This window comes from Callithrix jacchus, chromosome 3 (genome assembly GCF_049354715.1).
Source record: "Callithrix jacchus isolate 240 chromosome 3, calJac240_pri, whole genome shotgun sequence".
Taxonomy (NCBI): Eukaryota; Metazoa; Chordata; class Mammalia; order Primates; family Cebidae; genus Callithrix; species Callithrix jacchus.
In genome coordinates this window covers 188,295,896-188,322,815 of record NC_133504.1, presented here as the reverse complement: position 1 = coordinate 188,322,815, position 26,920 = coordinate 188,295,896, and the positions used below count along the sequence as shown (strand labels likewise).

Here is a 26,920-nt window from a genome sequence, read left to right as displayed (position 1 = left end):
TCCACAAAGAGCGGCCCAGACCATCCACACGCTCCCGACTGCGCTCCCTGCGTGCACAACGGCCTTGTCTTTTGCCTGACAAAGAGATGGCAGCCAGACCTCAGCAAGGACGGCCTTGGAGGCTCGCTCTACGAGGCCCCATTTCTACCCTTACTGGCTCCCCTGCCCTGCTGCTTTCTGCCCACCACCGCCCCCACCACACCCTTGCCTGGGTCCAGCCCCTCTGGCCATCGCCCCTCTGCCATGCTTGACCCTGTCTTCTCCCATCTTCCCCACCTCACCTTCCAAGGCTTCCTCCCCAGTGGACTGTCAGACAGCGTCCGTCTCTTGCATTAAAAATTGCAGCCTTGGCTGAGAGCGGTGGCTCACGCCTATAATCCCAGCACTTTGGGAGGCCGAGGCGAGTGGATCATGAGGTCATGAGATCAAGACCATCCTGGTCAATATGGTGAAACCCCATCTCTACTAAAAATACAAAAATTAGCTGGGCATGGTGGCGTGTGCCTGTAATCCCAGCTACTCAGGGGGCTGAGGCAGGAGAATTGCTTGAACCCAGGAGGCGGAGGTTGCGGTGAGCCGAGATCGCGCCATTGCACTGCAGCCTGGGTAACAAGAGCGAAACTCCGTCTCAAAAAAAAGAAAATATTGCAGCCTGGCATGGAAGTCCCCACTGCAGAGCCTCAGCCTCCGCTCTCCCTTCGAAGCAGCCCCACTGCCTCTCAGAGACCTTCTCTTCACCCTTCCACCGACATTCTCCCCACTCTTCAGCAGATCTGGGGGCTTTGTGTGCAGGAAACTCTAAGTCCTTTAAGCCTCCTCTTACCAACCCCTCCCTCCGTCCCCAGGGCAGTACAGGGCCTGTGTTCCCCACTCACATGCTGTCCCTGACCCTGTTCCTCTTATACGCATGTGGCTCTGATGCTCAGCCAGGCCAACATCCATGCAGGCACTCCCCCTCCCCGCCACACACACCACCTCCCACCACTCACTTGGGCATCCAGCTGGATCCACCCACGTGCCTGGCCATCAGCCACTGAGAGCCGGTAGCAGAGCCAGGCTTGAGCCCAGGCCGCCCAGGCCACCCCAGCCCTGTGTGTCCCTGGGGCACAGATGTGGGTTTACACCTTCGACTTAGCACAGCCAGCGGCCGCCCCAGCCCTGTGTGTCCCTGGGGCACAGATGTGGGTTTACACCTTCGACTTAGCACAGCCAGCGGCCGCCCCAGCCCTGTGTGTCCCTGGGGCACAGATGTGGGTTTGCATCTTTGACTTAGCACAGCCAGCGGCCACCCCAGCCCTGTGTGTGTCCCTGGGGCACAGATGTGGGTTTACACCTTTGACTTAGCACAGCCAGCGGCCACCCCAGCCCTGTGTGTCCCTGGGGCACAGATGTGGGTTTACACCTTCGATTTAGCACAGCCAGCGGCCACCCCAGCCCTGTGTGTCCCTGGGGCACAGATGTGGGTTTGCACCTTCGACTTAGCACAGGGACGTTGGAGCATCTGGAGGTCTCAGCTGGGGTGCATCTTGGGTGCAGTCATTGCTGCTGCTGATGAGGCTGGTGCAGGAGCCCCCGCCCAGAGAGGCCCTGGCCCGGGGGCCGGGGCAGACCCCACCCAAACTCTGGCTGCTCTGCCTCTCAGGCACACTCCGCACTGGTTGAACAAAGTGGGCTTCATTGGGCAGTCGGTGTCCCTGCCCTTGGATTAGTAGGCAAGGGTCCTTGTTGGCAACATAAGCAACCCTGGTATTTAATGACAAATAGAGAACCTGGGGCGCACCCTGGCTCATCAGGAAGGAGCCATCCCAATTCGAGGAGCAGGAGCAAAACAGGTCTGGGTTTTTTCCTCCTCATCTGCTGTGGAGGAGAAAGGGCCTCCCGGGGAAGATTAATGCTTTTGTTTTCGCCTCTGCTGGGGAGGCGAGTCTGTGGCGGCGTGGCTGAGTCGGCAGGCTCTGCACAGCTCTGAGCATCCTCCCTGGGTGCAAGGTGGGAGCTGCGGGCGGGGACAAGCCTGGCTCCACAGAAGGGGAGCTGCCGCTGCCGCGGTGGCACCGCCCGATGCTCAGCCCAGTGTGCCGGCGCCCAGCCGGGTGACAGTGGACCCCCCGGGGCAGAGCAGGAGCAGGTGACAGACCAAGGGCTGAAGGCGAGGGCATCCTCCCTCGCAGGCACACGTTCCAGGGAGCAGGGCACTCAAGCAGGGCCGTCAGACTGGACTCTGGTGCCCAGACACCTCGCAGGTAGGAAGCCTGGCCCACACCTCCCAGGGGCTGATGGGGGCTCACAGGGGCCAGACGGGGCTGCAGGTGGGTGGGTTTTTGGGGACAGAGCAGTGAGGCGTGAGGCCTCAGAGCCACCTGTTCCCCCACCCCCCATTTTGCCCCTAAGGTGCCGGGCAGTGCCCCTGGCCTCCATCTGTGGGGCCCAAGCACAGGGCATCCCAGGCTCCCACCACCAGCCGAGCTCTCGCCTGTGCTGTGTCTGCATGTGGCGGGCGGGCATGGTGCCATCCTAAGTGCTGGCACCCGCAGTGCCCGCGAAATGTGCATTGGGTGGTGGCAGTGGGGTTTTCCCTTCCTTTCTCTCCCTCAGTTTCTCCTAAATGTGCGGTACCCTCATGTGGCCCACCCTTCTCTGGGTGTCTGTCCTGATGAGCTGGCTCCTTGCTGGGGTCTGGTGGGGGCATGAGAGGGGCTGACATCTGTGCCCCCTCCTGGGCAGGGCTGGCTGGCTGCGGCTGGGGGAGGCACTGGGCTGTGGCAGCAGAGGTGGGTGGTGCCTGGCAGCAACTGCGGCAGAGCCGGCTCCTGGGGACGGATGGCACCGCCCCCACAGAGGGAGCAGGGACTTGCTGACGAATCCATGGGGACAGCGTTATGACCAGCCTCGAGACCAGGCTACATAAAGGGGGGAGGTGTGGATGAGGGGAAGTCACGGCTGTGCGCTTGAAGCCCAGCCTTCCAGGAACTCCATCCCTCCCTCGCCCTGTCAGCACCTCCCTGCAGAGGTGGGCGGGAGTGGGGGTTCTTCTTTCCGGCCCCACCCTCTGTTAACCTCACCAGGGCCATGGTCTGGGGCCGCACGTGGCTGGTGCAGCCCATACAGGGTCTGTCTCCACGGTAACGAGAAGCCCAGCGTCCCCCTGGGATCGAATCAATTCCTCCTCCCTCTACTCCTCCCCTCCATCTCCCCTCCCTCCACCCCTCCTCTCTTTCCTTCTCCACTCCCTTCTAGACCCTTCCTGGCCTCACCGTGCATTCCACCCTGGGCTAGGTGCTGGGTTCACGGAAAAACAGGTGACAGAGTCCCTGCCCCAGGGGAGGCTGCAGGAAAGGGAGCGCCTGGGCTCTCTCTGTCCTCCGTCAGGAACCAGCTAAACATCTTTCTTGCAACTGCAGGACATGTGTTCGTTGCTTCCTCCTGTCTTGGGGCAGTTAGCACGGACGACTCTCATCATTGGGAGAAAACAAACCGTGTTTCCAAATAAATACAGCGTTTCTGAAGGGCAGAGGCAATAGCGACTTCTCAGGCCCCCAACTTCTCTCGCTCAGAAGGAATACCTATTTCTCATAAAATAAGCCAAAGCACTTGTAATGTCACCCCCGCGGCGAACTGCTGCTGGCACCTAGAAGTCATCATTTGAGATTTTGCACACTTGCAGATATACACATACACAGACAGGTAGGCACACAGAGATATACATACACACATGCACAACGCACACACCACACACAGACACACAGAGATGCACAAAAAACATGGACACAGTCACACACATAAGACACACTGACACACAGGCCACACACATAACACAGACATACACAATCACACAGACACAAACATACAGAAAGACACATGACACAGACACACTCAGACACACAGATACATATGTAGACACAGCACACAGACACATAGGCACAAACACAGAAGGACACACAGATCACAGACACATATAAGACATGCAGACAACACACTTAGATACAAACAACACATGTGAAAATAAACACATGACACAGGCAACACATAGAGGGACACAGACAACATGCATGGACACACAGAGAACACATGGACACAGAAAGACATGGACACACGGACACAGAGACTATACATAGCAACACACAGACAATACACAAAGACAGCACAAACGATGCACACGCATACAGTACACACAGACGCACAGAAGACATCCATACAGACACATAGGAAAAACCCGGAGACACACAGACACGTACACGCACACGCCCTTCGTGGATCGCTGTGTTCCTGCCTCGCCTCATGCCGGCGGCACAGCAGAGACCCTGGTCCTTCCCGTCCATGCTGGCTGTTGTGTCCCCCTTGCGTCCTCTGGTCCCCAGGCAGTGCGCTCCTCACTGTCTTTGTGGCTGGACCCTCCAAGGCTGGACACGCTGCAGCGCGTGTGAACATCCGCAGGTGGGATCCTGACAGAGCCTTTCCTAAACTGAGAACCCTCTGGCCCTCTAGGGCCGCTCACGCTGGTCTCTGGGCACCGTGTTCCGTTGTTCAGAACGTCCCTATTAAACAGCTCCTCTGCTGGTGCCAGTGCTGGAGGGGACGCTGGGGTGCAGCAGAGACCGAGACTGATAGGCCAAGCTCTCCTGAGGCTCATGCCCTAAAGGGAGCTGGGTAGAGAGGAAGAGGGAGCAGGGGCCGGGAGTGAGTGTGCCGGACAGGCGGGGGCCAAGAGGAGCTGTGTTCCAAGGGGCAGGGAAGGTCGGGAGGGCCTCTGATCTCGAGGCCTTGCTGGGCATTGCTCAGAGTGGGGCCCTTCTTTCTGGGATGCAGTGGCCCCTAGGGATTCTGTCCCGGCCACCGAACACCCCCAGGGGGACACCTGCTCATGGCTTTCATTCGTTTCTCTATAAATTTCTTATTGTCTGTGCACCATGGTGATCAGGTCTTTTAAGGTCTGGACTCAGTTCTGGAAGTTTGAAAAGGAAACTAGAGCTTTGAACTGGGCCAGTGACTGTGGGAGGAGCAGCTGCCAGGAGCTGCCTGCTCTAGGGAGGTGCAGCCCGAAGGCCCAGCTTCTGCCCTCAGCTGGGAGCTGGAGCCTGGAGCCAGTGGGGATGGAACCAGGGGAAGTGTGGCTGCTCTCCAGTGGGCACAGGAGGCCTTTGCACCCAGATTCAGTGGTTGGATTCAGGGAGGAAAGAGGCTGCCTGCCTCAGGTGTGAGGGGCTCATGGCAGAGGGCCTAATCCATTCTCCAGAAGCCCAGAGAGGCGGCCGCTAGCTCGCCTCTGCTGAGAGAGGAGTTTCTGGAGGTGGGGCAGCGTGGGGGCACCTCTGTCCTGCTGGCCCTGCTCTGCACAGTGGGGTGTCCCTTAAACCGCTGCCCTCTGTCACAGCACTGGCTGAGGACCTGTGGTCACCCTGAGCCACCACCAGCTGTGGGTGTGCCTCCCTGGCACCTTGTTCTGCCTTATTAAAGATGACGGCCACCCCGCAGAAGGCACAAGGCGTCTTCCTAGAACCAGGTACTATATGGCTGTTTGTATATTTTGAAATCCAAGCCATCTTGGGCTCCACGAGGGAGGGTGGGACTTCTGCCTGCCTGGGGAGCCCTGCACCCACTGAAGGGTTCAGGCACTCCCTGGGCGGCAACTGGGAGGATGCAGCCCGTGTGCCGATGACTGGGACGCCCCAGTCACTGTGAGAGAATGGTAGTGCCAACGGGAGTGATACGGGGAATGAGGACACTAATTTCCGACTTCATCAGCCCATCGATGACCACCTGTGACCCATCGGTTCCCAGCAGGAAGTATAGGGTGGGGATGGGGTGACCTGTGCCATGCCGGTACCTTCCGGCTGAATGTCCTCTGGAATCACAGAGCCTGGCTATACTACCTGAGAAGGAGGGACAGTCCTCTCTGTCTTACACATGGGGACACTGAACCCCAGCACATGATACAAGCTGAGTCACAGAGCCAGGAAGGGAGAATCGAGGGCTGGAATCTGTCACCTCCATGGCTTTGGCCACCAGCCTGGGACAGGGCTGAGCACCTGCAGGCACATATTCTGTGTGCCTCCTGTTGTCCCCCAGAGCCTGGGGACACAGGTACTCCAGCCCTGTGGATGGTTCCAGAACATGGGGCATCCTTGAAATGTGGTGTGGCTGTTGCCTCTCACACTTTATGAGGGGCCCCAACTGTGAGCGAGGGTGCCGGCTGCCCCGGCCACACGCCTGTGCCGTCACTGGGAAGGGCGCAGAGCTGGCCGTGGCTCAGACTCAGCTCTGACTCTGCCATGCGGCTTCTGGGACCCCAGGCTGCTCCTCTGCCACGGGCCGGGCCGTGGCATGTACATCGTGTAAAGCGTGGAAGGCTTCCATCTCTGCCCCAGCGTGCCAGGAGCTCTGCCTCCCTTCCTTATCCTCTGTCTGTGCATTGGGTGTGGGAGGAGGGCTGTTGACAGGGAACTGGTGAGCCTAGGATGTGGGAAATTCTATGCTCTGAGGCCCAGGACCTGCAGGGGCTTAGCCACAAATGTCCCTGATTGTCCCCAGGGCCATGGCATCTTCCCCAGAGGCAGCATCCAGCCCACCTGCTTTGGATCCTAGCTCCTCGTTCTCTCAATGATATTGCCTTGGGTAGGCCTCCTTGCCTCCCTGAGCCTTGACCTCCTACTCTGGAAAACAAGGATGGACAAGAGTGCCCACCCCGAGTGGCTGCCGTGAGAATGAACTTGAGGTGGGCGGAGCACCTGACAATGCTTGGTGTGTGGCTGGTAATTTACAAGTTGGCCATTTGGGGATCAGCTCTTCTTTAAAAAATTGAGGGCCAGGGGCAGTGGCTCCTGTAATCCCAGCACTTTGGGAGGCTGAGGCGGGCGGATCATGAGGTCAAGAGTTGGAGACCAGCCTGGCCAACATGGTGAAACCCCGTCTCTACTAAGAATACAAAAACCTCAGCCCCATAGGCAGTCACTCCCTAGCCAGGTGTGGTGGTGCGCACCTGTAATCCCAGCTACTCATGGGGCTGAGGCAGGAGAATCTCTTGAACCCGGGAGGTGGAGGTTGCAGTGAGCTGAGATCTCATCACTGCACTCCAGCCTGGGCAACAGAGCGAGACCCCGTCTCAAAAGAAAAAACGAACAAAAAAAAAATTGAAGTGACATTCATGTAACATACAATCACCATTTAAAATGTTCAGTGGCATTTGGTGCACTCACAATGTTGCACAGCTTCCAGTTTGCTCTAATTCCAGAACTTTCTCGTCATACTGAGAGGAAACCTCACCCCCATAGGCAGTCACTCCCTATTCCCTCCTCCCCAGCCCCCGGCAGCCGCTCACCTGCTTCTGTCTCCATGGAGTCGCCTGCTCTGGATGTTCCAGAGTCCTCTTCCCCGTGGCTGCGAGTCTGGCTTCCTTCACTGCGCACGTTTCCAGAGCTCGTCCACGTGTAGCAGGATCAGCATTTTCATTCCTGTCCGTGGCTGAATGACACTCCCTGACGTGGATACACCACAATTTCTTCTTCCATGGTGGACGCTGGGGCTGTTCCTACCCTTTGCTTGTTATATAGAATGCTGCTGAACATCACATACAGCTTTTTGTGTGGACCTGTTTTCTTTCTTTTTTTTTTTTTTTGACAGAGTCTTGCTCTGTCACCCAGGCTGGAGTGCAGTGGTGTGATCTCATTTCAGTGCAACCTCCACCTCCCAGGTTCAAGCGATTCTCCTGCCTCAGCCTCCCAAGTAGCTGGGACTACAGGTACCCGCCACCATGCCCAGCTAATTTTTTTATTTTTAGTAGAGTCTAGGTTTCACCATGTTGGTCAGGCTGGTCTTGAACTCCTGACCTCAGGTGATCTGCCTACCTCAGCCTCCAAAGTGCTGGGATTACAGGCTTGAGCCACCTCGCCCGGCCAAGTTTTCCCTTCTCCAATTCTCTTTTCTTTTCCTTAAATGCCAAGAAGTGAATTTTCTGGCTCCTGGTAATGCTGTGTTTAACTTCTTAACCGAAAAACCATTTTCCACAGTAGCTGCACCGCTGTATCCCCATCAGCAGTGCGGGAGGGTCCTGTTTCTCCACATCCTCACCGACACCTTTATTTTCCTTTCTGTGATGTTACTGTAGCTACCCTCATGGGTATGAAGGGATGTCTCCCGTGGTTTTGATCTGTATTTTCTCAATGACAGTGATCATGTACCAGCTGCCATTTCTATATATTTCAGAAGTGTCTACTGGAGTCCTTTGCCCACGTTTTAAAAATATTTCTTTAAGGGGCCAGGCACGGTGGCTCACACCTATAATCCCAGCACTTTGGGAGGCCGAGGCGGGTGGATGACGAGGTCAAGAGATCGAGACCATCCTGGTCAACAAAGTGAAACCACGTCTCTACTAAAAATACAAAAATTAGCTGGGCATGGTGGTGCGCACCTGTAGTCCCAGCTACTCGGGAGGCTGAGGCAGGAGAATTGCTTGAACCCAGGAGGCGGAGGTTGCGGTTAGCCAAGATCATGCCATTGCACTCCAGCCCGGGTAATAAGAGCGAAACTCTGTCTCAAAAAATATATATATAGATATATATATTTCTTTAAGAGTCTGGGTTTCACTGTGTCACCCAGGCTGGAGTGCAGTGGCATGATCAGAGCTCACAGTAACTTAGAACTCCTGGGCTCAGAGGATCCTCCCGCCTCAGCCTCCTGAGTAGCTGGGACTACAGGCACGAGCCATCATGCCTGGCTAATTTTTACATTTTTTTGTAGAAACTGGGTCTCACTATGTTGCCCAGGCTGGTCCTGAACTGGCCTCAAGTGATCCTCTTGCCTCAGCCTCTGAAAGCACTGGGATTTACAGACATGAGCCACCGCGCCTGGCCCCTTAACAGCACATTTCCTTCTGATCAGTTTTCAGTGTTGGCTCACCACTTTGTTGGCTTGTAATGCACACAGAGGGGTGCATGCATTATACCTGTGCATCTTGATACATCTTTCCAAACTGGACACATGTCACTGGTGCCAAGTCAAGAAAGAGAACAGGGCCAGTGCCCCAGGCTCCCCCATGAGTCCCCGAGGGCACTCTAGTTATGTAGATGGCTTTGCCTGCTTCTGAACATCATAAACCTGGGCCTGTTCTCTTGTGTCCGACTTCCTTGGCTTCGATCAGTTCACCAGCATCCTCCGTGCTCTTCCTTCAGGACGTGAGGGTGCAGTGTGTGTTAGTCCCTTCCCGTGACATGTAACAGAATGCCTGAAACTCCTGGGTAATTTACAGAGAAAAGGATCGATTTCCTACAGTGATGGAGGCTGCGAAGTCCGGGGTGGAGGGGGCGCATCCTGTGGTTGGTGGGAACTTTCTGCAGAGCCTTGAGAGGACGCAGGGCATCCCGTGGCGAGGAGCAGAGTGTGCTGGCTGGCTCAGACCTTTCCTCTCTTCAAGCCACCAGTCCCGCTCCCACAATGGCCTATTAGTCCACGAATGGATCCGTCCATCCTGAGGACAGGGCTTTCACGGTCCACTCCCCTCTTAATGGCCCAGCTCTCAATACTGCCACACTAGGGATTAGATTGCAACATGAGTTTTGAAGGGGACAAACAGTCAAGCTGTAGCGGGGAGCATGTGAAGAGGGGGTCCACACCCTGGGCCTAGGATCTGTGCCAGGACTCGGGGACGGCCAGGCTGTGGGTTGAGAGCCTGCAAGGCACGACATAAGCTCTGTTCACTGCAGCTCCGCCACCTGCCGCTGTGTGACCTTGCTCAAGCTCTTCCGCCTCTCTGTGCCTCTTGATGGTAAATGAGAGTAACAGTACCCATAGCACTGCCACAAGGACTCAAAGTGTGTGACAAGCTATGGAATGAGCTATGGAGGTGTAGCCACTGCCGCTGTGGAGGGCTCAAGCCCGTCGCCTTAGAAACTGTCCTAGCAGCGTTCTCCATTGATGCCCACGTGGGCGCACCATGTAGACAGCAGGGTTGGTGTGACCTGCAGGGTTGCTTCCTGTCCCCTGTGGCTGCCACCAAACTCCTGCTGTTAGAGGAAGTCTGTGAAGCAGAGACACCTGGATTCGGCAGGTGTGAGGACGGGTCACAGGTCACAAACTCAGCAATACTCCTTATGAATGCAGTGAGCCTGCAGTTGACAACTGTGATGTTGATACCTGGTGACTTTTATTTTTAAAAATGCAGCGCTGTCTCGATCTCTGATGTACACTTAAGAGTGCTACTCAGACCACTGGGCATGTTAATAATTGTGATCAGTCAAACAATCGTTTCACCCACACCCTGGGCGGGTGGGCAGATGCTGAGGCATGACCGGCTGTCCAGAGAGATCCCCGCACCTGGTGCTCCCTGAAGTGGTCCAGGTGCCAGGCCCTGCGCTTGAGAGGCTGGCCGTCTAGTGGGGGAGAATACACCCAAGTAATCACCAAACAGTGTGGAAATGGGGCTGTGAACACCCAGATTAGGGAAGCATCAGGGAAAGCTCCCGAGGGGAGGTGGCGTGTAGACTGAGATGGCAGTCGGGGGCCAGGGGCAGGGGAGTCGGGGTGCTGCTCCATGGAGGGGCCAGCTGGTGCCGAGGCCTGGGCCCTGGAGGGCAGGCGGGACTGAAGTCAGCCTCCTCACCTAGGGGAAGGGCCCCTTTGCCGGAAGACATTCGTGGCCTTGTCACCTGGCCTGGAGGCTGGCAGAGTAGGCCACACCAGGCCGTGTGCAGGAGAAAAGCCTGGAGATGGAGTCTTGCTCTGTCACTCAGGCTGGAGAGCAGTGTCGTGATCTCTGCTCACTGAGACAAATACGGGTCCTGATTGTGGGGACTGGCCCTTCCAGTATCCCCTGTGTACCGGTGCGCGGGGCGTGCTGAGTCCATGCCGGGCGCTGTGACCAGCCGACATTTCTGAGGCATGACCGGCTGTCAGAGAGATCCCCGCACCTGGTGCTCCCTGAAGTGGTCCAGGTGCCAGGCCCTTGTTCTGCCTTGTGCTTTGTCCTCCGCCTAATTCTCTGGGCTCTTCCTCCCAATACACAGGGGCTGCCTTGGGGCTGTTTTCATCCCAGGGAAGGCACAGGACAGGAAAACTGGATGCTCAAAAATGACATTTCAGCCCTTACTGATTCAGGAAACTAGTTATTATAAATTCAAATGTAGGTGGGGATTAGGAAAGCTCTTCCCATTTCAGGAAAGAGGTGTAGCAGGGTTCAGCAGCAGGCCGCTGCGCCTTGCCCTCGGGTGGGAAGTGGGGCCCTCGGGTGGGAAGTGGGGCCCTCGGGTGGGAAGTGGGGCTCTAGTGTGCTGGTGAATGCAGCATTTGGGGGAGTTTTTTGGTTTTTGTTTATTGTTTTTGCAAAAATAAGCCACACCAGACAATGTAACTGATTTGGGTTGCTTCAGTATTGCTGTTTGTAATCTAATTTAATACATTTTAAGAATGATAAAAACAAAATGCTTGTTGAGCACACTGAGCGGTACAGAGACATGAAGAGGAAAGAATCGATCCTTTCTACCCCGCTCCTCTAATTCCTGCACCTGGGAATGTGTTCTCTTTCCCTCCCCTCCCTCCGCCCTTTTCCTTCTTTCCTGCCGATTAAACTCTCCACTCCTTAAAACTGCTCCTCGTGGTGGAGGAGGCTGACCCCTCATGAACTGCCCTGGTAGGGAGCAGCCCACCTGAGCAGGGTGGGCAAGTGCAGCCTGGACTCCCCGTGCCTCCCTGTGGGGTACCTTGGACAGCCTGAGGGCACCCCCTGGGTCCAGGCTTTGCTCAGGGGTCTTGGGTTCCGAGGGTGGGGGCTGGCCCTTTCGGTATCCCCTGCGTACCTGTGCACAGGGCGTGCTGAGTCCATGCCGGGTGCTGTGACCCAGCCAACAGTCCCAGCTTTGGTAGAAACGTTCTGCGCTGTGCTTCCTTCGCAGGCTGGGGAGAAGCACTACCACCCTTCCTGCGCACTATGCGTCAGGTGCGGTCAGATGTTTGCAGAAGGCGAAGAGATGTATCTTCAAGGTAAAACACAAACTGTGCTGTTTGGTCCCCTAGGGCAAGGAACTGCTTTTAAGAGGTCCACACCTCGTGCTGGGTGTGAACGGGTTGGTTACAGCGTCATCTCGCTAGGTCACGAGCAGCCCAGCCACAGTGGGGAGCTGTCAAGGCAGGGTGGGGCACATGCCAGGACGGCCTCCTCAGCCCGCCTTGCCTGTCCAATGATCTCAGCGAGCCCGAGACCAGCAGGAGAGGAAAAGGGCCGGACCAAAGACCAGAACCTGGAAGTGCTGGCTGCTTGGCTCCAAGTAGCACAGCTTAAGCAAATGCAGCCTGTTAGCATCCATGGCCACGTTGGGCCCCTGCTAGAAAGCCGCCCCTGCTCAGGGAGTCCAGATGAGGAGTTTGAGGTGTTTCCTGCCCCAGCCACCCCAGCCTGCTGTGACCCCTCTGTCCGCAAAAGAGGTTGGTAGCAAGGTCCTGAGGGCCACTGGCAGGGCCAGAGGTTTTCTTCCAGGAGCAAGCAGGGAGCCAGCCCCACCGAGCATTGGCGAAAGGAGAGTTTGGAGGGAAACTTAGCGGATTTCTAACGGGCCTCGTGGGAAATGCCCCAAGCCGTTAAAAAAATCACTGCTATCGGCCAGGTGCAGTGGCTCATGCCTAATAATCCCAGCACTTTATGAGGCCAAGGCAGGTGGATCACAAGGTCAGGAGTTCAAGACCAGCCTGGCCAAAATGGTGAAACCCCGTCTCTCCTAAAGGTACAAAAATTAGTTGGGCATGATGGCAGGCACCTGTAATCCCAGCTACGTGGGAGGCTGAGGCAGGGAATTGCTTGAACCTGGGAGACAGAGGTTACAGTAAGCTGAGATCACTCCACTGCACTCCAGCCTGTGCAACAGAGCAAAACTCCATCTAATAATAAAAAAAAAAAAGACAGAATCACTGTTATCACAAAGCGGGGCTGTCCTGTGGGGTGCCAGACTGAAGACAGAGCAAGGCTTGAAGGCTGGCTGCCTCTCCTCCTCCCAGACCAATCCTGTTTCACTCACTGCTTCTCATTTTCACAATTAAATCAACCTTCCGATGGCGGCATTCGGCTATCCTTTATATCTTCACAGTGCAGGAGTCCAGTGGCAGCAGAGGAGGGAAGCAATGACTCTCGTAGGGGGAAGAAATGTAATTTTCTACCTTTTATAGTTCTTAGTTGGGGCAGATCCCTGTAGCAAAAGGCAGATTAACAAGAGAAGGATGAACAGAAACTTATTGACACGTGCACCTCGTGTATGCTCCAGAGGTAGCCCAGAGAAATGAGGACACGCAGGGGCAGATCTCCAAGAGGCAGCTTTGGGGTTTTTCTTGTTTTTGTTTTTTTGAGACAAAGTCTTGCTGTCTTGCCCAGGCTAGAGTACAGAGGCAAGAACTTGGCTCACTGCAACCTCCGTCTCCTGGGTTCAGGTGATTCTTGTAGTCCCTGTAGCTGGGACTACAGGCATGTGCCAGCATACCTGGCTAATTCTTTTTGTATTTTTAGTAGAGATGGAGTTTCACCATGTTGGTCAGGCTGGTCTCGAACTCCTGACCTCAGGCAGTGTGCCCACCTTGGCCTCCCAAAGTGCTGAGATTACAGGTGTGAGATACCATGCCCAGCCATCAAAGAGGCAGCTTTGACCTCAGGCTGAGACAACCGCATTCCCTACAACAAAGAAGAAAGAATGTGGGGAGGCACAGTTATGTCGAGACAGGACAGGAGGGGACCTCAGGCAAGGGGGGCGGTACTGTGCATCTTCTCCTTGGAGAAGAGACCCCAGGGACTCTTCATGGTCATCCTCATCTTCCTGGTGCAGAGAGGAGACACCGTTAGAGATGGAGGCTCCTTTTGGAGATCTCGATTCCCCTTATAAAATGGTCACTTCTACTCGATTTTCGGTGCTTTTCTGAGTCTGCCGTTTCCCCCAGTAATCAAGTCAAAATAATCAAGAGGGGCATGCCAGGGGTGGCACATTCTGGCCTCCTCGTCCTGTTTGGGGCGGCATGTTCTGAGCCCCGTCACGGTCCTTGCAGATTGGCTCCTAGAGTTGCGCTTCATCTTATCACGCTGACCACCCCGCTACGTATTGCTTATTCATTCCCTGAGCCCTCCCTGCTACAGAAAATTCTTCTGGCCCTCGTTAAAACCAGTAAGGAAGATACTTCTGGACTTTGTGACAGGAGTCAGGACCATCGCAATGGAAAAGAGAGGGGGTGAGATTCTGAATGGCAGACAGTGGGATTGCAGCCCATGAGCAGGGGTGGGGCAGCGGGTGGAAAGTCGCTGGAGGTACTGGGCTTCTTGCTGAACTGACCCCACGAGACGCTCGCTAAAGACGGGGTAAGGACTGAGACTTCAAGGAAGGGATGAGGAACCCATCAGAAGTGGAGGGAGATGAAGCTTCTAGGCCCAGGGATTCCTGCCAAACTGATTTTGCAGGATTCTCGCTGAAACTGAGACTTCAAGGAAGGGATGAGGAACCCATCAGAAGTGGAGGGAGATGAAGCTTCTAGGCCCAGGGATTCCTGCCAAACTGATTTTGCAGGATTCTCGCTGAAACTGAGACTGCATGGGTTGTGAGGTTGACGGTGGTGGCCTGTGGCATGGTGGAGGCCTAGTTGAGAAGAGGGTGCAGAGGTCGCAGGGGCACTGGTGGGACAGGGGCTGTGTGTTGGAGTGCAGCCCCCAGGCCTGATGATGGACTGGATGGGGCAGAGGGGTCCTGGTGAGGGGGGATCTGGTATTGAGACTTGGTCTCTTTAGCCACAACTCCCTCTTGAAGATTCTCTGTCTCCACTGCTCCCAGAGGCCAGCTGGGCCCAGCTGAGTCAGGGAGACTGCTGTCGGAGTGTCTGCCGTGCAGGCCCCTGCAGGCTGCTGAATGACCTCATGCGGCCATCATCACCAGGCCGTGGGTCACACAGGCCTCCCTTTCTCAGGCTGAACCCAGCAAGGTGACGTCAGACAGGATAGCCTCATCCCCGGGGTCACCTGTTCCTTGAGTCTCTGCTCGAGAGCCCATCAAAGGGTCCTTTGGGACCATCCCAGCAGTGCCAGGCTGTCCGGGTGGGGGACTTGCTCTGCATGGGGCTTGGCCACCACAGTAAAGGGTGCCCTTAGACAGCGGGGCCTGGCGGACACTGAGCACAATGGCCTTGGGATGGCAGCTGGGGGATACAAGTTCACATCAGGGGTAACCTCATCTCAGGAACAAAGGCACCCTTCAGGACTGGCTGAGGCCGGCCCTTGCTTCTGCTGTGAGGTTCTGTGGGATGTCAAACCCAGGCCCGTCCCCTCTCCAGACTTGGATTTCTCAGTCTGAATGATGACAGGTCAGACCAGCTGTGCGGCTTTCAGGCTCTGCTCCCTGGCACAGGCTTCCTTGGGGCCCCCACCCTGCCTGGTCCTCCTGAGACCCTCTGTGTGGCCTCCAGGGATGACAGGGCTCTGTGCAGATATTATCTGGCAGACAAATCCTGCTGCAATAAAAGCTCTGAAAAGCATGGGTCCCAGAGACCCCCATGGTCTCCTGGCAACGAGGCAGCCCAACCCCCCAAGTGCCACCACTGCTCCTGCCATGGACTTTCCCGAAAACATTGGCGGGGGGGGAGCGTTAGATCCCACTAATTGTTAAGATGCCCATATTAAAATAATGAGATACTCGTTTTTCTCACTGCGCTGACAAAGATGAAAAGGAAGGTGAGCCCCATGTTGGTGAGAGTTCTTACGCAGCTGATAGGGGTGAAAATTGGGAAGTTGCCAGAAAAATCTCAGGAGCCTTAAACATGACCCCACTCATGGAGCCAAGACTCCATTTCTGGGAATATGTGCCAGTTGTGTGCAGTGGAGCCCCTGAACTGTCATTTAGAAATTAACGCATGAGAAAGATCAGGAGAGGAGGCTGGTGCAGGGGCTCAGGCCTGTGATCCCAGCACTTTGGGAGGCCGATGTGGGCGGATCACATGAGGTCAGGAGTTCACAACCAGCCTGGCCAGCACAGCAAACCCGAACTCGTCTCTGCTAAAACTGGTTGTGGTGCCGCATGCCTGTAGTCCCAGCTACTCAGGAGACTGAGACACAAGAGTGTCTTGAACCTGGGAGGTGGAGGTTGCAGTGAGCTGAGATCGCACCACTGCACTGCAGCCTGGAAAACAGAGTGAGACTCTGTCTTAAAAAAAGAAAAGAAAGATCAGGAGAGGAGTAGAGAGATAACATTCTTGTCTATCCATATTCCGTAGCCCTTAAATTTGCATGTTTGGATATTTAATTTAATGAAGAAATGTTCAAGATATTTTGAGGAAATATGTAGGATATGAAATTGTGTCTGTAGGCTGGGTGTGGTGGCTCACATCTGTAATCCCAGCACTTTGGGAGGCTGAGGCAAGCAGACCGCTTGAGCCCAAGAGTTCAAGACTAGCCTGGGTAGCATAGTGACACCCCGTCTGTACAAAAAAAATGAAAAATTAGCCGGGCATGGTGGCATTTGCCTGTAGTCTCAGTTACTTGGGAGGCTGAGGTGGGAGGATTACTTGAGCCCAGGAGGTGTGGGGACTGCAGTGGGCTGTGCTTGCACCACTGCGTGCCCGGCTGGGTGACAGAGTGAGACCCCGTCTCAAAAAGAAAAGAAGGAAGGAAGGAGGAGAGGACAGGAGAGGAGAGAGAAATTGTGTATATGCGCTGAATCCCTTCTATTTATGGGTACACCTCTACTAGAAGGCAGTGACTGAGAGATTAGAAGTGATTTTCATTTTATTTATACTTTTTTTTTTAAGACGGAGTCTTGCTCTATTGCCCAGGCTGTAAGGCAGTGGTACAGTCTCAGCAACCTCCACCTCCCAGGTTCAAGCGATTCTCCTGCCTCAGCCTCCTGAGTACCTGGGATTATAGGTGCCCACCAGAATGCCTGACTAAATTTTGTGTTTTTGATAGGGGTTTTGCCATGTTGGCCAGCCTGATCTTGAACTCCTGATCTCAGGTGATCCGCCTACCTTGGCCTCCCAAAGTGCTGGGATTATAGGTGTGAGCCACCGTGCCTGGCCCTATTACTTTATGGTCACAACAGTTTTTAAACTTATAAACAAGAAATGCTTTACGTATACTCACACACATATATAATCCAATCACCATCTCTCAGAGTTCTGAGTTGCTGCTGTGTCCCCAGAAAGGAGATATTGTGAAATCCAAATGACCCAGAAGGCTTTGTAGGCAGGAGATGGGATAAGTTTCTTCATTCCACACATGCTTTTCAACCCTGTCTATGTGCCAGCCTGTGTGGCTTGTTTGTAGGAAACGCGAGTCAGCCACAGCCCTCACCTTCATGGGAGCAGCAGGTGAGAGATGGAGACACAGCCATGCAAGTGGGTCAGACTGAGGTTCAGGGAGGCCCCAGAAGGAGCAAGTGTGCCAGGTCCTGAAGGATGGGAAGGTGGGCAGGGAGAGCTGACATTTACTGAGTCCCCCATGCACAAGAAGGATTGCACTAATGCAACTAACATTTGTATACAGCAAAGCACTTTTCTGATACTTTATTACCTCTGCTTAATTTTACTTAATTCACCCAGTGACCTGACAAGGTGGAATTCTTACTAGCTCTATTCTTAGGTGGAAAAATACCAAAGACCTGGGGCAGGTAGAGGCTGGATTAGAGAAGAGACCAGGGTGCCAGGGATGTCAGGGGTACTCGGTGCTGGGTGACCTTGTTGTGTTGATGAGAGTGGCTACTGACCTGGGTGGCTGGACAGAGCTGACAGCTAGAGAAACTGAGACACGAGAAGGCTTGGAGACTGAGTAAATTAGTGACAGGGTGGGGTGAGCCTTGTGCCCAGTCTGAGCCTTATGCCCAGCTCCCACCGAACATACCCCATACCCTAAGGAGCAGGCCCACTTCCCAGCTGAGGTTCTCTCTTCCCACCTCTCAGCTTAGAGCCCTGTTCCCAAAGTCCTCTCCCCAAGGCTGGCTCCCACCCAGGTTGCAGCCTCAGCTGTCTGCAGGCCGGCCCCACCATTGCCCTCAACATGCAGGCAGCCAATCCTACATCCTAGCCAGGGAGCCTCCTCTCTGGACTTGCAACCACTTCAAATACCCACTCCTCAGAGAAGAATCTTCCAGCTGCCCCAGGCTGGGTGGGATGTCTGCCCCCCAGGCTCCTCATGACTCAGGAAGCAGTTAGTGCACAGCAGTGCGTTTCCCTGCCTGTTTCCTGCCTCCATCCCACAACTGGGCTCTGAGCCCCTGGGGGCAGGGACTGTGATCTAGGCACCCCCTGCCCGGCACTAGCTCCAGCACAGAGAGGATGCGCAGGGCCGCTTGGAGGGTGGAGTCCGAGTGTATGTCTGTGCCTGGACCAGCTCCCTACACCGTGTTTCCACGCAGGCCCCTGCAATGTGGGAAATAACGCTAATCATTTCCCTGTCGGGAATTTGTCAACAGGTTCCTCCATCTGGCATCCGGCGTGTCGACAAGCAGCCAGAACTGAAGACAGAAACAAGGTTGGTGGCATCTACTGGTGTCTCTGATGTACTCTTCACTGCTCCCACACAACCTTTATTCAGTGAAGAGGACACTGACCAGGTTCTACAGGCTCAATGTCCAGTCCCACGGGTGGCAGGATGGGGGCAAGGAGGTGGGAAGGGGTAAACAGGTAGACTGCTGAGCAATAACGCAGATGGAATAAGAGCATCTTTGTTTTCTGTTTATATCACAGAATGCTGCAGGCTAGGTAATCTGTTTAAAAAGAAATTAATTCAGCTCATGGTTCTGGAGGTGGGGAAATCCAAGAGCATGGTGCTGGCATCTGATGAGAGCCACCCCTGGCAGGAGATGGAGAGAGGGTGAGAGCTCATGAACAAAGAAGAGGGGGCCAAACTCCCGAGATAACGAACCCACTCCCACAGCATCAATCCGTTCATGTAGGCAGAGCCTCCTGAATAAGCACTTCCCAAAGTGTGCACACACTGAACCCCTTCCGTTTACAGGTACTCCTGGGCTAGAAGGCAGCCAACAAGAAGTGGTTGAGAGATTAGAAATGCTTCTATGTTTATTTATGCTTTTTAAAAGGTTTCTATAATCTTTAATAAGGGACATCTATTACTTTCTTTTCTAAGGCAGTCTCACTCTGTTGCCCAGGGAGTCTGCCGCAAGGGACACGGAGTTCCCAAGATAAATTTTGGGGTGCACATAGCAAAGAGGCATCTAAGAGTCTTCGTTGACTGGCCTGCTGACCTTTTTGTTCATTTGATAACTCCAGGACCCCTACAGTGTGAGGGGGTCCCAAACAGTCCCTAAGACCACCCTCGTCTCTGTGAACTCCGAAAATCTGAGACTGGTCTCAGTTAATTCAGAAAGTTTATTTTGCCAAGATTGAGGATGCATGGCTGTGACCCAGCCTCGGGAGGTCCTGATGACGTGCGCCCACGGTGGTCTGAGCACAGTTTGGTTTTATACCTTTTAGCCAGATAGGAGACATCCATCAACACTTGCAAGGCAAACATTGGTTTGGTCTGGAAAGGTGGGACAGCTCAAAGCAAAGGTGGAAAGACTCAAAGCGTGGGAAGGGCTTGCAGGTCATCATAGGGAGATCAGAGACAAATGATCTCCTTCTTTTGAGCTTCTGGTTACCCTCTCCGAAGGAGGCAGTCAGATATGTATTTATCTCCATGAGCAGAGGGGTGGCTTTGAATAGAACCAGAGGCAGGTTTGCCCTAAGCAGTTCCCAGCTTGACTTTTCCCGTTAACTTAGTGATTTGGGGCAGGCCCCATCGGGCTTGTGCTCTGTGACCCGAGGGTGGTCTGTGGCCCGGTCTGGCTGGTAGTCTGGGAACCGAGGGTACCCCTAAGGCCCGCAGATCAGGCTGTGTCCTCATCCTGCTGTGCATCTCAGCAACCCCTGGCCTCCCACTTCCTCCCGAATGTGGGGTGTCCCACACGCCTCATCCAGTCCGCCAGGCATGCTACCTTAGGGGTCCTGAGTGACTCCAGTGTCCTGTAGCAGCAGGTCTGGGATTTTGTTTGAGCAGCTGTGCCTGCAGGGAACAAAATGGGGTGTTCAGAGTGTCTCATGGGGTTTGGGACAGCACTCAGACGTAGGCCCGTCTGGCAAAGCTGCAGGATGCCCAGCATCCAGATCCCTCCTGGAAGGGCAGCTCCCCTGCTGGCCGGCAGAGCAGGCAGGGCTGGAGGCCTGCACAGGGGCAGGCAGGGGCCCTGGCTTCCCACCTGTGTCCCTGATGGTCTCTTAGTGGCTCTGCTTTGGGCAGGGGAGGGCCCCCAGGGGAAGTCTGCCCTTTTCTGCCTTCCACGGTGGCAGAAGAGTCATGCAATGAAATCCCTCTGTGAGCTTGGCCAGGATGGCAGCAGCCAGCTGGCTCATTATGAATTCCATCATCCTCTCAAATGGCTGGTGCGCTCCATGATTCACTGTACAAGCTGCCCTGGGGCTGCCCTGGGTCTCCGGGATGAGCAGGGCAGCAGCCCTCCCCTCAGCAAGCCACAGTCCATGACCCCGAAGTGACCACAGGACCCGCACCATTTATGAGATCCTTCCATGCCCACCGAAGGCCTGTGGAAGGGACCTGAGTGGGGAGCCTCTCATGCTGAGACCACCAAAACACACTGTGGCTCGCATGTGTGCACGGGGAACACCAGCCTGTCTCCCGATGATACAGCTGGTTCTACACCAGGTTCTTCCTCTCAAGTTGAATTAGAAAAAACGACTCGAACCCATGAGGAGTAGTTTTAAGGAGCGGAGAGTTTAATAGGCAAGAAAGAAGGAAGAAGGAAGAAGCGCCACCGTACAGAGACAGAGGGAGTGGGGGCTCCAAAGCCAAGAGAAAGAACCTCAAGTGGTGCCTATACCAGCCAGGTATGTATAGAGGCTGGAGGAGGCAGTGTCTGATTTACATAGGGCTCAGGGGATTGCTTTGACCAGGCATGTCAGTCACTAGCCCCGGGAAAAAGCTGGCCCTCACCCTAGCCTTTTAATATGCAAATGAAGGACTTGGTGTCCCACGCTACTGGGGGTGTGTGGGGATGGCCATGCTGCCAGGAACATGTGGGGCAAGGGCAAGAAGGCCACGGGAATCACCATGTTTGCGTGGACCCAGTTTCTAATGGCCAGCCTTTGCCAGCCTGGCTCTAAGAGCTGCTTTGAAAACAAAAACTTCCCAAGGACCCCTTTTCGTCTCTATCTGCCTAAAATAATTTCTTAATAACTCCTTCCACACTGAGACTGACCAGGGCTAGGAAAGGGAGCGCCGCAGCCACAGCCAGGTCCCCTAAATGGCAGGGGAGGGAGGCCAGTGCCAGCTCCCAAGTCCTGGGCCCCGCTGTGGAGCTGGCCGTGGGACCTGCAGGGGGCCTGACTCTGGCCAGGCAGCAGCAGTTCCACCCTCCGCACCGATGCCAGCCCATGCTGACCTCCGGGTCACTGGCCCAGCAAGAGGGGCTCACTTAGCCCGATGCTGCCAGCACGAGGAGGAAGTCCTTGTGCTTGGGGCCTGTGCGGGCGGGGGCGCTTCCTGGGCTCTATTTGCAGCTGCTTTTGAAGCAGTTATTTTTAACAGAGGCTAGCTGGCCTCTGCCAACACGTGGAGGCGGTCCATGAGAGCAACTGGCCTCTTAGTGCCATCCCAGCCTAATGGTTCTCGGACATATCTCAGGTCTCCTTGGGCTAATTGTCCCAGTGGCCCGGTGCTTTCTGACCTGGGGGTGGGAGGGAGAGCTGTCTTGGTCTGTGTTGTTCGTCAAGAGCAAGCCAGTTAAGGAGAGAATATGCAAAGGCAGGCAGGCCTGGGGAAAAGCAGCCCAGGCGGCATCAGCCTTACCGGCTCTGGGAAACCCATACCCGGGTGGAAGTGGCTTCTCCCTGCTACCTGCCAATCAAAAGGAGAAATAACTCTGGTCCTAGCTCCTCTATGCCAGCTCCTGGGGGACTCCGGGACCCTCACAGGTGCCAGCCTATCCCTGTCTCAAGGTTGCTCTTCAACAAAAGGCCGACCCCTGAGCACCTGGCCCAGGCAAGGTCGCCGTAACGGGGAGAGGGCACTCACTGCTCTCCCCAGCCTGGAAGGGGATCCTGATTGCCTGGCTGCCTTTTCCACACTGTGGGGGTGGGAACTCCCCAAGGACAGGACCTGGCTTCTAGAAGAGTGAAACTTTAAGATATTGGAAGAGATTCATTGTGAGTCAAATATGAGTAGCCATGTCTCATGACGCAGCCCCCGGGAGACCCTGAGAACAGGTGCCCAGGATGTTTGGTGCAGCCCTCGGGAGACCCTGAGAACAGGTGCCCAGGATGTTTGTGTGCATCCCCCGGGAGACCCTGAGAACAGGTGCCCAGGATGTTTGTGTGCATCCCTCGGGAGACCCTGAGAACAGGTGTCCAGGATGTTTGGGGACGCAGCCCCCGGGAGACCCTGAGAACAGGTGCCAGGATGTTTGGGGACGCAGCCCCTGGGAGACCCTGAGAACAGGTGCCAGGATGTTTGGGGACGCAGCCCCCGGGAGACCCTGAGAACAGGTGCCAGGATGTTTGGGGACGCAGCCCCCGGGAGACCGTGAGAACAGGTGCCAGGATGTTTGGGGACGCAGCCCCCGGGAGACCCTGAGAACAGGTGCCCAGGATGTTTGTGTGCAGCCCTCAGGAGACCCTGAGAACAGGTGCCCAGGATGTTTGGGTGCAGCCCTCGGGAGACCCTGAGAACAGGTGCCCAGGATGTTTGGGTGCAGCCCCCGGGAGACCCTGAGAACAGGTGCCCAGGATGTTTGTGTGCATCCCTCGGGAGACCCTGAGAACAGGTGCCCAGGATGTTTGTGTGCATCCCCCGGGAGACCCTGAGAACAGGTGCCCAGGATGTTTGTGTGCATCCCTCGGGAGACCCTGAGAACAGGTGCCCAGGATGTTTGGGGACGCAGCCCCCGGGAGACCCTGAGAACAGGTGCCAGGATGTTTGGGGACGCAGCCCCCGGGAGACCCTGAGAACAGGTGCCCAGGATGTTTGGGGACGCAGCCCCCGGGAGACCCTGAGAACAGGTGCCAGGATGTTTGGGGACGCAGCCCCCGGGAGACCCTGAGAACAGGTGCCCAGGATGTTTGTGTGCATCCCTCGGGAGACCCTGAGAACAGGTGCCCAGGATGTTTGGGTGCAGCCCTCGGGAGACCCTGAGAACAGGTGCCCAGGATGTTTGTGTGCAGCCCCCGGGAGACCCTGAGAACAGGTGCCCAGGATGTTTGTGTGCAGCCCTAAGGAGACCCTGAGAACAGGTGCCCAGGATGTTTGGGTGCAGCCCCCGGGAGACCCTGAGAACAGGTGCCCAGGATGTTTGGGTGCATCCCTCGGGAGACCCTGAGAACAGGTGCCCAGGATGTTTGGGTGCAGCCCTCGGGAGACCCTGAGAACAGGTGCCCAGGATGTTTGGGTGCAGCCCCCGGGAGACCCTGAGAACAGGTGCCCAGGATGTTTGTGTGCATCCCTCGGGAGACCCTGAGAACAGGTGCCCAGGATGTTTGTGTGCATCCCCCGGGAGACCCTGAGAACAGGTGCCCAGGATGTTTGTGTGCATCCCTCGGGAGACCCTGAGAACAGGTGCCCAGGATGTTTGGGTGCAGCCCTCGGGAGACCCTGAGAACAGGTGCCCAGGATGTTTGTGTGCAGCCCCCGGGAGACCCTGAGAACAGGTGCCCAGGATGTTTGTGTGCAGCCCTAAGGAGACCCTGAGAACAGGTGCCCAGGATGTTTGGGTGCATCCCCCGGGAGACCCTGAGAACAGGTGCCCAGGATGTTTGGGTGCATCCCTCGGGAGACCCTGAGAACAGGTGCCCAGGATGTTTGGGTGCAGCCCTCGGGAGACCCTGAGAACAGGTGCCCAGGATATTTGGGTGCAGCCCTCGGGAGACCCTGAGAACAGGTGCCCAGGATGTTTGTGTGCAGCCCTAAGGAGACCCTGAGAACAGGTGCCCAGGATGTTTGTGTGCATCCCTCGGGAGACCCTGAGAACAGGTGCCCAGGATGTTTGGGTGCAGCCCTCGGGAGACCCTGAGAACAGGTGCCCAGGATGTTTGGGTGCAGCCCCCGGGAGACCCTGAGAACAGGTGCCCAGGATGTTTGGGTGCAGCCCTCGGGAGACCCTGAGAACAGGTGCCCAGGATGTTTGTGTGCATCCCTCGGGAGACCCTGAGAACAGGTGCCCAGGATGTTTGTGTGCAGCCCTAAGGAGACCCTGAGAACAGGTGCCCAGGATGTTTGGGTGCAGCCCCCGGGAGACCCTGAGAACAGGTGCCCAGGATGTTTGTGTGCAGCCCTAAGGAGACCCTGAGAACAGGTGCCCAGGATGTTTGTGTGCATCCCTCGGGAGACCCTGAGAACAGGTGCCCAGGATGTTTGTGTGCAGCCCTAAGGAGACCCTGAGAACAGGTGCCCAGGATGTTTGGGTGCAGCCCCCGGGAGACCCTGAAGACAGGTGCCCAGGATGTTTGTGTGCATCCCTCGGGAGACCCTGAGAACAGGTGCCCAGGATGTTTGGGTGCAGCCCCCGGGAGACCCTGAGAACAGGTGCCCAGGATGTTTGTGTGCATCCCTCGGGAGACCCTGAGAACAGGTGCCCAGGATGTTTGGGTGCAGCCCCCGGGAGACCCTGAGAACAGGTGCCCAGGATGTTTGTGTGCATCCCCCGGGAGACCCTGAGAACAGGTGCCCAGGATGTTTGTGTGCAGCCCTAAGGAGACCCTGAGAACAGGTGCCCAGGATGTTTGTGTGCATCCCTCGGGAGACCCTGAGAACAGGTGCCCAGGATGTTTGGGTGCAGCCCTCGGGAGACCCTGAGAACAGGTGCCCAGGATGTTTGGGTGCAGCTCCCGGGAGACCCTGAGAACAGGTGCCCAGGATGTTTGGGTGCAGCCCTCGGGAGACCCTGAGAACAGGTGCCCAGGATGTTTGTGTGCAGCCCTAAGGAGACCCTGAGAACAGGTGCCCAGGATGTTTGGGTGCAGCCCCCGGGAGACCCTGAGAACAGGTGCCCAGGATGTTTGTGTGCAGCCCTAAGGAGACCCTGAGAACAGGTGCCCAGGATGTTTGGGTGCAGCCCCCGGGAGACCCTGAGAACAGGTGCCCAGGATGTTTGTGTGCATCCCTCGGGAGACCCTGAGAACAGGTGCCCAGGATGTTTGGGTGCAGCCCTCGGGAGACCCTGAGAACAGGTGCCCAGGATGTTTGGGTGCAGCCCCCGGGAGACCCTGAGAACAGGTGCCCAGGATGTTTGGGTGCAGCCCCCGGGAGACCCTGAGAACAGGTGCCCAGGATGTTTTTGTGCATCCCTCGGGAGACCCTGAGAACAGGTGCCCAGGATGTTTGGGTGCATCCCTCGGGAGACCCTGAGAACAGGTGCCCAGGATGTTTGGGTGCAGCCCTCGGGAGACCCTGAGAACAGGTGCCCAGGATGTTTCGGTGCAGCCCCCGGGAGACCCTGAGAACAGGTGCCCAGGATGTTTGGGTGCCGCCCCCGGGAGACCCTGAGAACAGGTGCCCAGGATGTTTGTGTGCATCCCTCGGGAGACCCTGAGAACAGGTGCCCAGGATGTTTGTGTGCAGCCCTAAGGAGACCCTGAGAACAGGTGCCCAGGATGTTTGTGTGCATCCCTCGGGAGACCCTGAGAACAGGTGCCCAGGATGTTTGTGTGCATCCCTCGGGAGACCCTGAGAACAGGTGCCCAGGATGTTTGTGTGCAGCCCTAAGGAGACCCTGAGAACAGGTGCCCAGGATGTTTGGGTGCAGCCCCCGGGAGACCCTGAGAACAGGTGCCCAGGATGTTTGTGTGCATCCCTCGGGAGACCCTGAGAACAGGTGCCCAGGATGTTTGGGTGCAGCCCTCGGGAGACCCTGAGAACAGGTGCCCAGGATGTTTGTGTGCAGCCCTAAGGAGACCCTGAGAACAGGTGCCCAGGATGTTTGGGTGCATCCCTCGGGAGACCCTGAGAACAGGTGCCCAGGATGTTTGGGTGCAGCCCCCGGGAGATCCTGAGAACAGGTGCCCAGGATGTTTGTGTGCATCCCTCGGGAGACCCTGAGAACAGGTGCCCAGGATGTTTGTGTGCAGCCCTAAGTAGACCCTGAGAACAGGTGCCCAGGATGTTTGGGTGCAGCCCCCGGGAGACCCTGAGAACAGGTGCCCAGGATGTTTGTGTGCATCCCTCGGGAGACCCTGAGAACAGGTGCCCAGGATGTTTGGGTGCAGCCCTCGGGAGACCCTGAGAACAGGTGCCCAGGATGTTTGTGTGCAGCCCTAAGGAGACCCTGAGAACAGGTGCCCAGGATGTTTGGGTGCATCCCTCGGGAGACCCTGAGAACAGGTGCCCAGGATGTTTGGGTGCAGCCCCCGGGAGATCCTGAGAACAGGTGCCCAGGATGTTTGGGTGCAGCCCCCGGGAGACCCTGAGAACAGGTGCCCAGGATGTTTGTGTGCATCCCTCGGGAGACCCTGAGAACAGGTGCCCAGGATGTTTGGGTGCAGCCCTAAGGAGACCCTGAGAACAGGTGCCAGGATGTTTGGGTGCAGCCCTAAGGAGACCCTGAGAACAGGTGCCAGGATGTTTGGGTGCAGCCCTCGGGAGACCCTGAGAACAGGTGCCCAGGATGTTTGGGTGCAGCCCCCGGGAGACCCTGAGAACAGGTGCCCAGGATGTTTGGGTGCAGCCCCCGGGGGACCCTGAGAACAGGTGCCCAGGATGTTTGGGTGCATCCCCCGGGAGACCCTGAGAACAGGTGCCCAGGATGTTTGGGTGCAGCCCCCGGGAGACCCTGAGAACAGGTGCCCAGGATGTTTGGGTGCAGCCCCCGGGAGACCCTGAGAACAGGTGCCCAGGATGTTTGTGTGCAGCCCCCGGGAGACCCTGAGAACAGGTGCCAGGATGTTTGGGTGCAGCCCTAAGGAGACCCTGAGAACAGGTGCCCAG

The 26,920-nt window shown here is 56.2% G+C and overlaps 1 protein-coding gene across 50 annotated transcripts in view; it reads left to right on the top strand.

Annotated features, from left to right (window-relative positions):
• The window catches only part of ABLIM2 (actin binding LIM protein family member 2), a 191,492-nt gene that overhangs the window by 84,337 nt on the left and 80,235 nt on the right, over window positions 1-26,920 (top strand). For all 50 annotated transcript variants that reach the window (XR_013533217.1, XR_013533216.1, XR_013533215.1 and 47 more), the window contains 2 exons: window positions 11,880-11,967; window positions 18,405-18,463. Coding sequence is in view for 46 of the 50 variants with exons in the window: in XM_078367633.1 (XP_078223759.1) it covers window positions 11,880-11,967; window positions 18,405-18,463 (147 nt within the window). In the remaining 4 variants the exon portion in view is untranslated. The remainder of the gene's footprint in view (window positions 1-11,879; window positions 11,968-18,404; window positions 18,464-26,920) is intronic.